This window comes from Hyaena hyaena, unplaced genomic scaffold, assembly GCF_003009895.1.
Source record: "Hyaena hyaena isolate Hyena2069 unplaced genomic scaffold, ASM300989v1 scaffold_396, whole genome shotgun sequence".
Lineage (NCBI taxonomy): Eukaryota > Metazoa > Chordata > Mammalia > Carnivora > Hyaenidae > Hyaena > Hyaena hyaena.
In genome coordinates, this window is record NW_024081027.1 from 1,710,695 (window position 1) to 1,728,437 (window position 17,743).

General features: G+C 45.7%; 1 protein-coding gene across 2 annotated transcripts; it reads left to right on the forward strand.

Moving 5' to 3' along the window:
- The first annotated feature begins 3,106 nt into the window (after window positions 1-3,106).
- ZNF317 (zinc finger protein 317) lies at window positions 3,107-17,257 on the forward strand. 2 transcript variants are annotated; one of them, XM_039251644.1, is made up of 7 exons: window positions 3,107-3,285; window positions 11,625-11,744; window positions 12,416-12,552; window positions 12,951-13,077; window positions 13,517-13,612; window positions 15,305-15,387; window positions 15,837-17,257. In XM_039251644.1, the coding sequence occupies exons 2-7, from the start codon at window positions 11,714-11,716 to the stop codon at window positions 17,154-17,156; spliced, it is 1,794 nt and encodes a 597-aa protein (XP_039107575.1). In that variant the 5' UTR covers window positions 3,107-3,285; window positions 11,625-11,713; the 3' UTR covers window positions 17,157-17,257. The 2 variants fall into 2 exon arrangements, with proteins under 2 accessions (XP_039107575.1, XP_039107576.1); XM_039251645.1 differs by having other exon boundaries at window positions 12,969-13,077.
- Window positions 17,258-17,743: the final 486 nt, after the last annotated feature.

The following is a 17,743-nucleotide window of genomic DNA, read 5'->3' on the forward strand; positions in this document are numbered from 1 at the left end:
ATGTACCCTTTGTGGACGTTTTTTATGATTTGTGCATAGGTGTGTTCAGTTTTAAAATTTGTTCACAGGGGTGCCTGGGTGGCTCTGGCTGTTAAGTGTCTGATTCTTGATTTCAGCTCAGGTCATGATCCCAGGGTCGTGGCTCTGTGCTGAGTGTGGGACCTGCTTAAGATTCTCTCTCTCCCTCTCCTCCTCCCCTGCTCACATGTGCCCACTCTAAACAAACAAACAAATAAATAAATAAATAAATAAAATTTAGTCCCAGACTTTCTGAATGTTTGTTATACTTCAACAAATGATTTTTATTTATTTTTTTAACATTTTTAAAAGTGTTTTATTTATTTATGAGAGACAGAGAGAGACAGGTGAGCAGGAGAGGGTCAGAAACAGGCTCCAGGCTCTGAGCTAGCTGTCAGCACAGAGCCCGACATGGGGCTTCAACCCATAAACAGTGAGATCATGACCTAAGCCGAAGTCAGACACTTAGCCGACTGAGCCACCCAGGCGCCCCTCAACAAATGATTTTTAAAATAAATAAAAGTCCACTTTAACGACGTCTTTCTGGCTTTGCTAGGCAGTGTGAATAACTGACTAAAAGCCATTTACCCAGGCTGTGTGTGTGTGTGGGGGGGGGGTGTTACCAGGATTAACTCTTCAATTGTGAAAATCAATAAAAGGAAGCTTCATTTAGAATGGAATCTGGAAGGTGGGGAGTCAAAGGGGTACTCTCAGCCCCATCCTTCATTGTCAGTTGCAGACGAGACAAGAAGAGAGGCACCTTGCAAGTTGATACCACTTTACTATCCCTGCAAGAAGGTAAAAGGTTTTCTCTTTTGTCAACAACCCGGCCAATGAGAGACTGTTACCACTCAGCCAATGAAAAGCCATTATACTTTAAAACACCAGTTTATGCTCATGGATGTTTTGTTTATGACAGCCTTCCCAACTTCCTGTTTTCCTTTATCTAAGAGCATTTTCTTCTTTGTTCTGTGGACTCCTTAGCTTATCTGTCCAGGATTGCAATTCTCTGCTATTCCCAAATAAATCCCCACTCCCTTTTTTGCTGCTAAAATAACTGACAGTTTAATTTTTAAGGCTAACATAATATATTTTTAAGGTTACTTATTTAAAGAGAGAGACTCCAAAGCAGGCTCCATGCTGTCAGCACAGAGCCTAACATGGGGCTTGAACTCAGGAATTGAGAGATCATGACGTGAGCCAAAATCAAGAGTCGGTCACTCAACCAACTGAACCACCATTGTGCTCCAGATTAACATAATATTCTATCTCCCTACAGTAATCCTAATCCTATCTTTATATAGAAACACAATGTACGTGAAGTTTTTTCCAACTTTCAGGGTGCTATTTTCCTTAATAGTACTTCCCACTGTTTGAGGAATATTGCAGAATCATCCTACTCTTAATTTTGAAGAGTTAGGTGAATGATATTTCCCCCCTTCATTCATTCCATCAATTAATTCTTGTGAGTTTACTGAGATTCAGCACTGATTAGACAAGCTGATCCTGACCCAGCATTGTTTACTGATTTTAAATACCCAGTTTCTGGTTTTATGCTCCCAGGTCCTGCCTAAATCCTAACTGAATCTTTTTCCTTTTTTCCTCCTCTGTGCTGGCTCCAGATCTTTAAGATGTGACTCTTTACCCTCTCTGGAAATTCTCTGGAGTTCCCCCAGTCTTGACCTTAAGCATCCTCTGCCCCATATCTTTCCATCTTTGCTTGCCTCTCCGCAAGTGGGCTTGTTCTGTGCCTTTTGTGTGTGTGTGTGTGTGTGTGTGTGTGTGTGTGTGTATGTGTTCAGTGTCCTTCTTGACCCTCTACAACAAGTAGAGGTATCTACAAGTAATCAGAATTACTTACTTTTCCCATTTGAGTCCCACAATTTAGAAGACAGCTCATTTACACGGAAGGGACAGACTATAGGCAACATACCGAAGTTGCCTGCCTCGGTGGAATTGGGATTAGAACTCACGTTAAGAGGCAGCCATGGACTGCTTTGCACTCCTCCTGAGCTCACCTTGCCCAGATAAATGCCCTCACTTGGCAGCTGGGTCCCCTAACTTTCTGGCTCAGGTATTATAAAAGAGGAACACAAAACGCTAACCTGGACTTTTCCAAGTCCCGCCACTACCTCTCTTGACTCTGGAACAAGGAAAATTTTTTTTTTTGGCAAAGTGATCAGGCTCTGGGGTGACGGTCAAGGTAGAATGGAACATTCACTGGTGGACAGAAGAGACAAATCAAAGGGTTGAAGCTGTTGCCAAGATTTACAGTGGTCAGGTGGAAAGATGGGGTTGCTATAATTTATTTATTATTGAGAAACAGAGAGAGACAGATCATGAGCATGGGAGGGGCAGAGAGAGGGGGAGACAGAGAATCCGAAACAGGCTTCAGGCTCTGAGCTGTCAGCACAGAGCCTTATGTGGGGCTCGAACCTACAAGCAGTGAGATCATGACCTGAGCCAAAGTTGGACGCTAAACCAACTGAGCCTCCCAGGCGCCCCTAAAATTTGTTTTCATGTTTATTTTTGAGAGACAGAGACAGAGCATGGGGGGGGGGCGCAGAGAGAGAGGGAGACACAGAATCCGAAGTAGCCTCCAGGCTCCAAGCTGTCAGCACTGAGCCCGTCCGGGGCTTGAAACCCACAAACTGGGAGAGATCATGATCTGAGCTGAAGTCGGAAGCTTAACCGACTGAGCCACCCAGGCACCCCTTTAAGGTGTCTATAAAATATCCAAGTGGAGACAGCAAGTCTCATACCTCTTTAATGTAGGGTAGAGGTGTGGGGCTGAGGGTGAAAATTTGAGCCTTGAGTGTATAAACAGTACTAACACGGTGAGATTCGCTGCTACTACCGAGAGAATGATTATAAGACTAAAAGAAACCTGAGAACTGAGTCATGAGACACCGGAACAATTAGAAGTTGGGAAATGTGGATCGTTAGACTCCACTTGGGCACCACCGGAATAACCGTCAAAACTCAAAAACTACATCTCCCAGAATCCTCTCTGCCCCACGCTTCCGAGTTAGAGGCCGCCTTTCAAGTCCCGCGAGATTTAGAAGGCGGAAGTGAAGCGGAAGCCATTGCTCTGGGGAGGCGATTGCGGCTATACACATGGGCAGAGGAGGTGTCCATCGCGGCTTCCTCCCAGCTGCTGGGGGCTCTTCGCTTCCCCGCTGCAGACTGCACCTGCTGTATGAACTTGGCGTTCCTTCAGCGGCAGCTTCCGTGACCTCCATTCCACCCAGTTCTAACGTCAGCCTTGTAAGCCCCGCTTTCCTCACTTAACCCTTTACCCTCGGTCTTCCAGAGGACACGAAAGGCCAATAAGACAGGGCGGAGTAAATGGGGACAGGGACCCGGGACAGGAAAGCCAGGCAGCCAGGTGAGGAGTGTGCTTTAGACTCTCTGGTCAGCAGTGTGAAATGCTGGTACATGAGGACTGAAATTTAGGACCACTGTGTTTAGCACAACGGGGAGGCACTGGTGATCTGGTTTAAAAAAAAAAAGAAGACCCCTTGGGGTGGGGAGGGAGAAGCCCCGCGCAAGTGAATTCAGGACTTTATAGTGTCCGGAATGGGAGACCGAGAGGATAATACCTTCCTTTTGCTTTGAGGCCCATTTTATCCAATATTAATAGAGGCACACTGGCTTTCTATTAACATTTGTACTGTTAAATCTTATATATACGCTTTCAGTGCACTTATCTGTTATTTTAGTTGACTAGTGTTAACAGCCTGTAATTAGATATAAAAATTCATGTCAAGAAAAAAAAACCCCTTTGCGTCAACATTGTTATTTAACTTGAGAGTTAGTCCATTAATATTTATTGTAATTACTGTTTTGCACTGATTTTTTACCATCGTTCTGTGCTTGCTATTTATCCTTTTCCTTTAAAATATTTTTTAATTGGAATATAAAACATGTCAAAAAAGTATGAAAACACACATTCTCTTTGCAAAAAACAAAAAGTATGAAAACGTCCACACTCTTAAAAGGACATGGCGGGGGAGTGCTGGGTGGCTCAGTCAGTTAAGCATGGTACTTAGGCTCAGGTCATGATTTCACCGTTCCTGAGTTCCAGCCCTGCATCTGCTCTGTACTGACAGCTCAGTCTGGAGCCTGCTTAAGATTTTGCGTCCCTCTCTCGCTGTGCCCCTCCCCTGCTCATGCGCGCGCACTCTCCCTCTCAAGACTAAATAAACATTAAAAAATTTTTTAAAAAAAAAGGACAGGGGAGCCTGGGTGGCTTAGTCGGTTAAGCGTCTGACTTTCGCTTAGGTCATGATCTCGCGGTTCATGGGTTCGAGCCCGCGTCGGGCTCTGTGCTGACTGCCAGCTCAGAGCCTGGAGCCTATTTCAGAGTCTGTGACTCCCTCTCTCTCTGACCCTCCCCTGCTCACGCTGTCTCTCTCTCTCTCTCTCCCTCCCTCCCTCCCTCCTAGAAATAAATAAAACATTTAAAATAAAATAAATAAAAATTAAAAAAGGACAGACAGGCAGAGAAGAACAAATATCATATGTTTGCACGTATAGGAGGATTAGGAGGAACTTAACGGAGGACCATGGGGGAGAAGAAGGGGAGAAATAGTGGGGGGAGGGGGAGAGGCAAACCATGAGAGACTCTTGAATGCTGACAAAAACTGAGGACTGATGGATGTGGGGGAGGAGGGGAGGATGGTCACGGAGAGGGGCACTTGTGGGGATGAGCACTGGGTGTTATATGGAAACCAACTTGACAATAAACTATTTGTGTAAAAAAAAAAGTAATAATAATAAGCAAAAAAAAAAGGACGGAAATGAAGCAAGTCTGCAAACCAGACCAAGAAGGAGATTATGAGACATCCGAAACCTGTGTCGTCTCTCCTCACCCCCTCTCTCCCCATAATTTCCTTTATGGATTTTACTGCTTATATGTTTTTCCAAAAATGCATTTCCTCATTATGGTAACTATTTGTAAACGGACTCACACTCAAGTATTTTCAGTGACATTCTTTTTTCCATTAATGCAAGTATATTTTTTTTTATTAAAAAATTTTTTAGTGTTTATTTTTGAGAGAGGAAGAGACAGGTGTGAAAGGGGGAGGGTCAGAGAGAGAGAGAGGGAGACACAGAATATGAAGCAGGCTCTGAGTGGTCAGCAGACAGCCTAATGCAGGGCTGGAACTCACAAACCATGAGATCATGACCTGAGCCAAAGTCTGACACTTAACCACTGAACTACCCAGGTGCCCCTCCAAGTACGCTTTTTTTTTTTTTTAGTTTACATCCAAGTTAGTTAGCAGATAGTGTAACAAGGATTTCAGGAGTAGATTTCTTAATGCCCCTTACCCATTTAGCCCATCTCCCCTCCCAATCCCTCCAGCAACTCTCTGTTCTCTATATTTGAGTCTCTTATGTTTGTCCCCCTCCCTGTTTTTATATTATTTTTGCTTCCCTTCCCTTACATTCATCTGTTTTGTATCTTAAATTCCTCATATGAGTGAAGTCATAGGATCTTTGTCTTTCTCTGACTAATTACGCTTAGCACAATACCCTCTAGTTCCATCCACGTAGTTGCAAATGGCAAGATTCCATCCTTTTTGATTGCTGAGTAATAGTCCATTGCATATATATATGCCACATCTTCATCCATTCATCTGTCAATGGACATATGTGGTATGTTTCACTTCGTAAATATTTTTATTTATTTCCTTTTTGATTTTTCAGCTAGCACGAATTGCAGTTTCTTTTTGTACATTGATCTTTTTATCCAGTGACATTTATAAATTGAATTATTACTTGAATTATTATTCAGATAGTTTGTGGATTATTTTGGTTTTTCTGTGTATACAATCCTGTCAGTTATAAAAGAAAGTCTTATTGATTCTGTCCCTCTGCTGGGTGTGGAGCCCAATGCAGGGCTTCAGCTCATGACCTTGAGATCAAGAGTTGGGTGCTTAACTGACTGAGCCATCCAGGCACCCCAAATGTCTTAACTTGATTTCTAAACTTTTTTTTTTCGCCTATATTGCTTTACAGTGATGACAGGAAATGATGAACATGAACATCTGTCTCGTTCCTGATCTTAGAAATATGCCATATTTCATAAGTATAATAATAACTATAAGTTTTTCATAGATTACTTTTATTAATAATGAAGGGAGGGGGCATGTGGCTGGCTCAGTCAGATAAGCATCTGACTCTTTTTTTTTAATTTATTATTTTTTAAAAATTTACATTCCAGTCAGTTATCATATTGTGCAACAATGATTTCAGGAGTAGATTCCTTGATGCCCCTTCCCCATTTAGCCCCTCCCCCCTCCCACACCCCCTCCAGCAATCCTCTGTTTGTTCTCCCTATTTAAGAGTCTCTTAAGTTTCATCCCCCTCCCTGTTTTTACATTATTTTTGCTTCCCTTCCCTTATGTTCATCTGTTTTGTATCTTAAAGTCCTCATGAGTGAAGTCATAGGATATTTGTCTCTCTGACTAACTTCACTTAACATTATACCCTCTAGTTGTATCCACATAGTTGAAGTTGGCAAGATTTCATTCTTTTTGATTGCCGAGTAATACTCCATTGTATATATTACACCACAGCTTCTTTATCCACTCATCCATCAATGGACAATTGGGCTCTTTCCGTACTTTGACTACTGTCGATAGCGCTGCTATAAACTTTGGGGTGCATGTGTCTCTTCAAAACAACACACCTGTATCCCTTGGATAAATACCTAGTAGTGCAGTTGCTGGGTCGTAGGGTAGTTCTATTTATAATTTTTTGAGGAACCTCCATACTGTTTTCCAGAGCGGCCGCACCAGTTTGCATTCCCACCCGCAGTGCAACAGAGATGCTCTCTCTCCGCATCCTCGCCAGCATCTGTTTTTGCCTGAGTTGTTGATGTTAGCCATTCTGATGGGTGTGAGGTGGTATCTCCTTAGGCTTTGATTTGTATTTCCCTGATGATGATGATGTTGAGCATTTTTTTCTTGCATTATATCTCTTTTCATTATGTAATACCTCAGTTTTCTCTATGAACCTTTTTGCTTTAATCCTTTCTGTAGCGTACTAATGTATTTAAACCAGCTTTTAAAAAAAAGGGATTCAAGCCCCGCATCTTGAGCTGTTAGCACAGAGCCTGGAGTCTCCTTCAGATTCTGTGTCTCCCTCTCTCTCTGCCCCTTCCCTGCTCATGCTCTGTGTCTCTCAAAACTAATTAAACATAAAAAAGTAAGGATGTGCCCTGTATATCTTGTTTTTATTTCCATTCTTGCTATACCTTTATGTTTTTTATTTAAAAAAATTTTTTAATGTTTATTTGTTTTTGAGAGAGAAAGAGACAGAGCGCTAGCAGGAGAGGGGCAGAGAGAGGGACACATAGAAACCAAAGCAGGCTCTGGGATCTGAGCTGTCAGCACAGAGCCTGATGTGGGGCTCAAACCCATGAACTGTGAGATCATGACCTGAGCCGAGGTCCAGCACTTAACCGACTGAGCCCCCCAGGTGCCCTATACCTTTATGTTTTAGATGTTTCTTGTAAACAGCATATAACTGGATTGTCATAAAACCTATTTTGAGAATATCTGTATTTTAGTGGAAGCATTTAGTCTATTGCGTTAACATATTTGCCTGTGTCTATTTTTTCTTTCCTCTAGCTTTCTTTGATTTGAATATTTTTTTTATTTCACTTTTTTTCCTCTGTACATTTTGATTTTATTTCCATATTTGTTTACCCTGAAGAGGTCAGCCTAGAAGGGAGGGCAGACTTCTCCTTGTTTGTAATAGGAGAGGAGGAGAATATCACAGATCAGTTTGGGGAGGAATTTTGTTAGAACTTTTATAGAGACCAGAAAGTTAGAAAGACTCCTTTTAAGTGTTTATTTTTTTATATTTTTTTATTTTAATCTTTTTTAAATGTTTATTTATTTTTGAGAAAGAGACAGAGTGTGAGTGGGGGAGGATCAGAGAGAGAGGGAGACACAGAATCTGAAACAGGCTCCAGGCTCTGAGCTAGCTGTCAGCACAGAGCCTCATGCAGGGCTCGAACCCACAGACTGTGAGATCATGACCTGAGCCAAAGTCAGACGCTTAACCGACTGAGCCACCCAGGCGCCCCCTACAAATATATTTTTAAAGTTTATCTTGTGAGACAGAGAGAAAGCATGCACATGTGCGCACATGAGTGGGGGTGAGGGGTAGAGGGGAGAAGAGAGAGAATCCCAAACAGGCTCTGCACACTGTCAGCATGGAGCCCAACACAGGGGCTCGATCCCATGATCCACGAGATGGTGACCTGAGCTGAAATCAAGGGCCAGATGCTCAACTGACTGAGCCACCCAGGCGCCCCTAGACTACAAGTATTTTTTCCCAATCTGTGGCTTGCCTATTCATGTTTTTAAGGTTTATAGCAGCCTTTATTCATAATTGTCCAGCTTTTTTTTTAATTGAGGTATAATCGACATAGCATGTTTTAGGAGTATAGTATGATGATTTGATATTTGTGTGTATTCCAGAATGCACACCACAATAAGTTTGTAATTACCATTGTCACCATACAGAGTTACAGTTTTTTCCTTGTGATGAGAACTTTCAAGATCTACGCTCCCAGCTACTTTCTTTTTTCCCCTTGAAGTGTAACTACCAAAATGTTACAGTAGTTTGGGTATAAAAGCCTAGGCTGTGCTCACCACAAGTGTCGCTGCCATCTGTCACCACACAATGTGTGACAGCATCTTTGATTATGTTCGCTGTGTCGTGCCCTTCCCTAGCGACTTTTAAACATACACGACAGTATTATTAACTGTCGTCACATGCTGTGCATTGTATCACCATGACTTATTCATCTTATGATTGGAAATGTGTACCTTTTGACCCATTTCACCCACCCTCTGCCTCAGGCAATCTTTTCTCTGTATCCATGACCTGTTTTGTTTTTTAAGATTCCACATAGAAGTAAAAATGTATGTATGACATTTAACTCTTTGTGTCTGATTTATTTCACTGCACAGCGCCCTCAAGGTGAATTCATGCTGCAAATGGCTAGAGTTCATTTTTTTCTTTTAAAGTTTATTTGTTTATTTTGAGAAGGAGAGAGAGAATCCCAAGCAGACTCCACACTGTCATTGCAGAGCCCAACGTGGGACTCCATCTCATGGACCATGAGATCATGACCTGAGCTAAAATCAAGAGTTGGACGCTTCACCCACTGAACCACCCAGGCACCCCACTTGTAGGATTCTTTTATGTATTTTGGACATTAACTCCTTATCAGATATATGAGTTGCAAGTATTTTTTTCTGTTAGGTAGGTTGCCTCTTCATTTAAAATTTTAAAAAAAAATTTTTTAAGACAGAATATGAGCGGGGGAGGGACAGAAAGAGACGGAGACACAGAATCTGAAGCAGGCTCCAGGCTCTGAGCTGTCAGCATAGAGCCTGACACGGGGCTTAAACTCACGAACAATGAGATCATGACCTGAGCCGAAGTGGGGTGCTTAGCCGTTCAGTACCATTTATTAAGAAGGCTGCTTTCCCTGCTGAATTGCTTTGTCCTCTTAGTGAAAATCATTTGTACACATGTAGGTTGGTTTCTCATTCTGTTCTCTTCCAATGACCTATTTGTCTGTTACTTATTCCATTCATTAGTGTGATGCTGTTAGTAGTGCAAATCCTCCACATTTGTTTTTTTCTTTCTTAACATTGTTCCCGCTCCTCCAGATCTTTTGCATTTTGGTTTACATTTTAGATTTGGTTTGTCAACTCCTGGGAAAAAAAGCCTGCTGGGATTTTGTAGGGACCATGTTGTATTGGCAGGTGAACTTAGGGAGAACAAGCACTGCCTTAGTAAAGACTCTTGCTGGGTTATTTAGGTCTTTAATTTCTTTCCACAGTGTTTCACAATTTTGTTGTCAAGGTCTCAACACCGTTTTTTTTTGTTTTTTTTTTATTTAATATTTTTATTTATTTCTAGGAGAGAGAGAGACAGCGAGAGCAGGGGAGGGCCAGAGAGAGAGGGAGACACAGACACTGAAATAGGCTCCAGGCTCTGAGCTGGCAGTCAGCACAGAGCCCGACGTGGGGCTCGAACCCAAGAACCGCAAGATCATGACCCAAGTGAAAGTTGGACGCCCAACAGACCAAGCCACCCAGGCGCCCCCTAACACCGTTTTTAATTGATAAATGCGCCCCCCCCTTTTTTTAGTTTTATGTTCTAGTTCTTTGCTGAGGTATATTTTTTATTAGAGATTACTGTGAAATGAAAATAAGATTATTTGCTGAAAATAAGAGTAATGAAGAGACTGTTTTTGATTCAGGAAAAACTGGTGAGATATGTACATGGTTTTTAGGCCACTGGAAGGTCAGGTTGCCTAGTATGCATTTCTTTTCTTTTTTTTTTAATTTTTTAATGTTTTTTACTTATTTCTGAGAGAGAGAGAGAGAGAGAGTGTGTGAGCAGGGGAGGGTCAGAGAGAGAGGGAGACACAGAATCTGAAGCAGGCTCCAGGCTCTGAGCTGTCAGCACAGAGCCCGATGTGGGACTTGAACCCACGAACCACAAGATCATGACCTGAGCTGAAGTCGGATGCTCAACCGACTGAGCCACCCAGGTGCCCCTATACGTGTTTCTTGAATATAAATACTCCTTTTGCAGCTGAGTTTGGGAGTTTACTGGTTGTGCATGGACTGGTCTTGCCACTGACCTTCAGAGAGGAAGCGAATGGTTGGAATCATCCAAGGTTGGTCTTTGGTTGGTAGGAATTCTAATGGGCAGAGAGTCATAGAAGTCATAGATTGTGAAAATGACTTCTAGCTAGGTAGGCGGGGCAGTGCAAGGAGGAATTTGCTGTCAGGGAGCAAGATGGTAGCAGCATAGGTGGCCTGGAATTCTCTCTCAAGTGAGAGAGTTCGTATGAGAAGAGTGTTGGGGAGGAGGCTTTGTTCAGGGACATTTCTGAATCCTTGCCTGCGAGGTGAGCTGATTTCAGTGATGACCAGGCCTGGGCTGTGGCCAGTGTGTGTTGGTGTGGCATGAGTGTCCAGAAGGCACTGGAGGTTGGAACACGTGGTTCTAGGTGGGCAGTCCCTGGGGCTTCTGGGACTGCCCTAAAGCATGGTGAGCCTTGAAGTTGAAAGGAAGGACAGAAGCCTGGAGCCCAAGTGTTTAGCAAGTTACGGAGTCTGGTGGAGTTGTGCTTGGCAACAGATTACATGGGAGAGTGGATCTGAATCTTTTTGAGGCTCATCAGGGACCTTCCCCACGTTGCCCAGAGGACTCGCCTGGGTAAGACAGAGGCCCAGGATCAGACAGAACTTGCTGCTCCAAAGAAGAGATGGTACAAATCAAAATCAAAATAAGGGGCGCCTGGGTGGCCTAGTCGTTAAGCGTCCAACTTTCGCTTAGATCATGATCTTGCGGTTCGTGGGTTCGAGCCCCGCGTCGGGCTCGTGCTGACTGCCAGCTCAGAGCCTGGAGCCTGTTTCAGAGTATGTGTCTCCCTCTCTCTCTGACCCTCCCCTGCTCACGCTGTCTCTCTCTCTCTCTCTCTCTCTCTCCCCTAGAAATAAATTTAAAAAAAAAAAACAAAAAAAAATCAAAATTTTCCTGTTTCTGATTGACTATAGATGGCTGCTACAAGAGTCTCGTGACCGCCAGAGGGAAGCTTCCTGCTGCCAGTGCCCTGTTCAAGCAGATTGACTGTCGTTCTCACAGGATGGCAGCTCTTGGTCTGTCTCCCACGTGCGGTAAGTTCCTGGGGCGATGAACGAGTGCCCTCAGAAGTCATGCGTAAGTGGCCCCTGGACTTCACGGAGATCAGGGGTGTGCATGGCTAGAGGGAGGCCTGTCAGGGAGGGCTGAGGGACTGGCAAGGGGTGGGAGCAGAGTCCGGGGAGCCTCCCAGGTGACCGTGTCTGATTGGTGAGTTTGGGCAAAGGAGGGATTGTGTGTGGTTGGTGTGTAAGGAAAGACAGGTCCTAGGTAACCCTGTGTTATCTATTTAGTATTATTGTTATTATTATTATTATTAAATATTTTATTTGTAAGTAATCTCCACCCCCAACATGAAGCTCAGACTGATAACCCTGACATCAAGAGTCACGTGCTCCATTGACTGAGCCCGCCAGGTGCCCCTATGTATTTTTCTTTAGCTCTATTTATTATTTATCCAGTATTGTGAAAAATCTGAGCAGAGAACCACTCTACCTCTTAGAGCTTTAATTTCTTCACTCATTGGTTGAGAACATGAATCGCTTTCTTTACGGGTGTGTAAGTCCGCCGTCCTTTCCCTGGTCCCTGCGCGGGGCAGGGCTCCTCTGGCTTGTTACAAGACACTGTGTGGGAGAGACAGACGGGCGTTTTCCCGCCCTGTGAGTGTCAGGCAGGCTTTAATCCTCATGGATCCGCTCCCCTCCAGCTGTGACCACCCGGGACCCTGTCTGTATCCAGGAGTCACAGAGTCCTCCTTCCAAAGACCATTCCTGCCCCCAGGATGTGGACCTGTTCACTTGCAGTGGCCTGGAGCCTCCTATGCCAACCAGTGTGGGTTCTCAGGTACAAGATCTCCGGGCCCCTGGGGGTGGGAGAGGCACTTCCCCAGGTGCCCCCAGTACCACCAGGCTGATCACTGCCTGATCAGGCACAGGAGAAAAGGCCCGAGACTGTTGTCTGTCCTGGTATATCAGGGGCGTAATAGGAAATGACTTCTGTAGCAGGTATTTCTCTCATTATACAGCCCAAAATGCTCAGGCCAGGCTAGGAGTGGAGACAGATTTGGCCCCAGGTCAGCCATGTTGCCTTTGAAAGCGATGAGATCACCTCCTAGTGAAGAGTCCCCAGAATCCCATCTGAACGTCCTGGGTTTGGGGCCTCTCGTGTCCGGCCTCTGCCATCTTTCTGTGAAAACAGATGGGCTGGTTTCTTACTGACCCCAAATATGTGTGGTGATTCAGGAGTCAGTGACTTTCCAGGATGTTGCCGTGGACTTCACTGAGAAGGAATGGCCCTTGCTGGACTCTTCTCAGAGAAAACTGTACAAAGATGTGATGTTAGAGAACTACAGCAACCTCGCCTCAGTGGGTAAGGCTGGGCTCCTTGCTCTCTTCGTGTGCCGGGTGTTTTTGTTTTAAGTACTTGCTGTGACCTGGGGACTGTGGGGATTTGGAACACAGCTGATGCCTCTCCCCACCCCACCCCCACGATGTCTGCCAGTGGTTGCTGAGACCTGTCTGTTGCATTGACCTTGGAGGTCGGCAAGTGTGTCTGAGCCTGGGCATAGGTTTCTGAGTTGAGCAATCTGAATTCTTTTGAAGGGCAAAGCGTGTGGGTATTTGTGGCTTTGTGTTTTCTGAAAGCGTTTCACTGTGTTTCTTAGACATTTGGCACCACCATTTCGCTGCTCCTAAGTCAGACTTGTCCACCTTCAGAACACTGAAGACCAAAACATTGACCCCAGTCTAACGGAAGGGGTTGTCCTCTGCACGGCCCTCCCCCAACATGTGTCTTTCCCCGTGAGTAGGGTATCAGGTGGGCAAACCCAGCCTCATCTCCCACTTGGAGCAAGAAGAGGAGCTGAGGACAGAGGAGAGGGGACTTCACAGAGCCTCATGTCCCGGTAAGCGCCAGGCAGTCCCGGGTGCTTCTGGTGCCTGCTTTATTCAGTGACGCTGGGGAGGGAGGTCCGTGGGGAAGTGTCACCCAGGGAAATTTGAGAACGCTCCTTCTCCGCTCTGTCACAAGTCCGTTGGTCTCACTGGCCTCTCCTCTGTACGTAAGTCTGTGTTTCTTCCTTTTTTCTTCCCTTTATCTACCTGCCAACTCACTTCTTCACTCACTCATTTATTTACTTTCTGTTGAGACATAACTGACATAACACTGTGTGTGTCTCAGCCGTGCAACATAGTGACTCCGTGTTTGTATGTATCGCAAAGTGATCACCACAGTAAACCTGATTAACATCCGTCACCATAATGATACAAAAAACTTTCTCTTGTGATGGGAACTTTTAAGATTCAGGGGCACTTGGGTGGCTCAGTCGGTTAAGCATCCGACTTTGGCTCAGGTCATGACCTCACGGTTCATGGGTTCGAGGCCCACGTTGGGCTCTGTGCTGACAGCTCAAGCCTGGAGCCTGATTCAGATTCTGTGTCTCCCTCTCTCTCTGACCCTCCCCTGCTCACGCTGTCTCTCTCTGTCTCAGAAATAAATAAATAAATAAATAAATATTACTAAAAAAATAAGTAAACATTAAAAAAATTTTTAAAGAATTTACTGTCTTAACTTTATTTTTAAGTTTATTTATTTTGAGAGAGAGAGAACAAATGGGGGAGGGGTGAGAGAAAGAGAGAGGGAGAGAGAATCCCAAGTGGACTCTGCACTATCAGCACAGACCATGACCTGAGCAGAAATCAAGAGTCAGACGTTTAACCAGCTGAGCCTCCCCCATTCCCCTCTTCACAGCTCTCAGTATGATACAGTCTTACTGACTGTAGCCACCATGCCGAACGTTACACGTTATAGCTCAGGACTGGCCTGTTTCCCAATGGGAAGTTTGTACCTTTTGATCCCCTTCACACCTATTTTGCCCACCCACCAACTCTGACAACCACCATAATCTGTTCTCTGTATCCATGAGCTCACTTGTTTCTTTGGGGGGGTGGGGAGGTTGTTTTTATTTTAGATTCCACACAAAAGTGAGATCATGCAGTCTGTTGGTCTGTCTTAACATTTATGCCTTCAGGGCCCATCTGTGTAGTTAGTTGAATGAGAAAATTTCCCTTTTTTTTTTTTTTTTTTAAGGCTGAATAATATTCCACTGTGTGTGTATACCACGCTTTCTTTATTCATCTGTCAAAGGACACTTAGATTGCTTCCATGCCTCGGCTCTTGTAGATAATGCTGCTGTGAACGTGGGAGTGTGGATCTCTCTTCAGGGTAGTGTTTTCGCTTCGTTTGGGTAAATCCCCAGAAGCAGAATTGCTGGGCTTCATGTGTGAACTTGACCTGTCCACGTGAGCTTTGTCCTGTTCCTTCGGCCTCCACACCCCCGGTTGCACCCTTCCCTTGTTACCAGTGTCAGTCTTTGAGGAATCGTTCCTCAGTGGGTCAGGTGAAACGTCTCGTCCGCTGTGGCCAGGCATCTCGCAGGCAGCTTTACTCCCGTGTGTGCTCTGCCCTTTGACGTTGCCTTTCCTTCGGGGTTAGTTTTGCAAAGAAATCCCCCTGCTTTCATCAGCTGTCGTATCACCCCTTTCTTTCTCCAGCCAGTGTTCTTTCCTCGGGTTAATACTTTCCCAATTTGTTGCAGATTGGGAGACTCCATCTAAAAGCAAGTGGTCCATTCTCATGCAAGACATTTTTGGGAAGGAAACATCCCGTGCTGTGACAGTGGTAAGGTTTCCTTGGGATGATCCCCGGTCTTCCAGACGGGAGAAGGCTGGGGCAGCCTGTTAGAAAGGCAGCTCAGGAGCCAGTGAGTGGCATTCCCTGAGGGGCACCTGTTTGAGATGCTGTTTCCCACAGCTGTGGGGGAAAGCCCTAAACCTAGCCTCACATTTCTTCCCTTAGGTGTGCCTCACATAATGAGTGTTGGCTCAATTCAGGTTTAAACAGTAAACAAAGCTTTGTGAACGTTACACCTGTGGGGCCTGAGGGCATAGCCTCCCCTGTTTCATTTGCTATACCCCAAACGGGGCAGGAATAGTCCATTTGCACTGCCAGTCACAACATTGGTCATCAGGGCGTGCTTCTACTCCTGCGAGTGTACGTGGGGAGGACTGGATGTTTCTTAGGGGCGTGGGGAGCTGTGGGAAATGCCCTGGTCACTCCTCTCTCGACAGGAAAGAACGCGTCTGGCGGAGAAACCCGCCGAGTACACTCACCTGTTTGAAGTCTTCAGCATGGGCACTCCCCTTACCCAGCAGATGGGAAGGCACCCTGGCAAGAGGCCCTATCATCGGCGGGACTGTGGGGCGGCCTTTAAGAACAGGTCACATCTAACCCAGCACGTGAGCGTTTACAACGGCCGAAAAATGCACGAATGCCACCAGTGCCAAAAAGCCTTCACGACAAGCGCTTCCCTCACGCGGCACCGGAGGATCCACACAGGGGAGAAGCCCTACGAGTGCAGCGCCTGCGGGAAGGCCTTCAATGATCCCTCCGCCCTTCGGAGTCACGCGCGAACTCACCTCACGGAGAAGCCCTTCGACTGCAGTCAGTGCGGAAATGCCTTCCGAACCCTCTCGTCCCTGAAGATACACATGAGAGTTCACACCGGCGAGAGGCCGTACAAGTGTGAGGAGTGTGGGAAGGCATACGGCAGGAGCTGCCACCTCATTGCGCACAAACGGACCCACACTGGAGAGCGGCCGTACGAATGTCACGACTGTGGGAAAGCCTTCCAGCATCCCTCTCACCTCAAAGAGCATGTCCGCAATCACACTGGAGAGAAACCCTATGAGTGCACGCAGTGTGGGAAAGCCTTCCGATGGAAGTCGAACTTCAACTTGCACAAGAAGAACCACATGGTGGAGAAAACGTACGAGTGCAAAGAATGTGGGAAATCCTTCGGCGATCTCTTGTCCCGGAGGAAACACATGAGGATTCATATCGTGAAGAAACCCATCGAATGTAGACAGTGCGGGAAGGCGTTCCGAAACCAGTCCATCCTGAAGACGCACATGAATTCTCACACCGGAGAGAAGCCGTATGGGTGTGATCTGTGTGGGAAAGCCTTCAGCGCGAGCTCAAACCTGACCACGCACAGGAAAATACACACTCAGGAGAGACGTTACGAGTGTGCTGTCTGCGGTAAGGTGTTCGGGGATTACTTGTCCCGGAGGAGGCACATGAGCTCTCATCTCGTAAAGAAGCGTGTCGAGTGCAGGCAGTGTGGGAAGGCCTTCAGAAACCAGTCCACCCTCAAGACACACATGAGAAGTCACACGGGAGAGAAGCCGTACGAGTGCGACCACTGTGGGAAAGCCTTCAGCATAGGCTCAAACCTGAACGTGCACAGGCGGATACACACCGGGGAGAAGCCCTACGAGTGCCTGGCCTGCGGGAAGGCCTTCAGTGATCACTCATCCCTTCGCAGTCATGTGAAAACTCACCGGGGAGAGAAGCTCTTTGTGTCGTCTGTGTGGAAAAGGCTCCAGTGACGCGTCTTCCTTCAGGGAAACACGACAGCTCAGCCAGGGGGGGAGACCTCACTGGCGTAAGGAAGGCAGGAGCACTTTGATGAACTCAGCTGGGCACAAAAGAATACATGCACCAGGAGATACCCAGTTGGTGTCATGGCGGGGAAAGACTTATTTTTCCTCATCACCGTGGGCCTTCGTGAGAATTCATGCTGGGGGGTAAAACCTATACCTGTGGTATGCAGAAGTCAGGTGTGCATTCAGCTCTTAAAAAAAAAAAAAGAGAACTTAGGGAGAGAAGCCGTAGCTTGGTATTTAATGTCAAAATGACCTTAGTGCCACCCGGCACCTTCTGGGCATACAAGCGAGCACACCAGGGAGAATCTGTAAACTCCCTGATTGGGCAAAACTTAACTGGTCTCACACCGTATTCTTGATGAAAGAAATCATACAAAAGAAAAACCTATAAAGTAGGAATGTGGGAAAGTCTATAAGAGAGGTCAGCAAACTGGCCGACTGTCTATTTTTGTATGGCTTGCAAGTTAAGAATAGCTGATAACGTTTTTAAAGAAGAAAAACATGTGACAGACACCCCGTGTGACTCACAG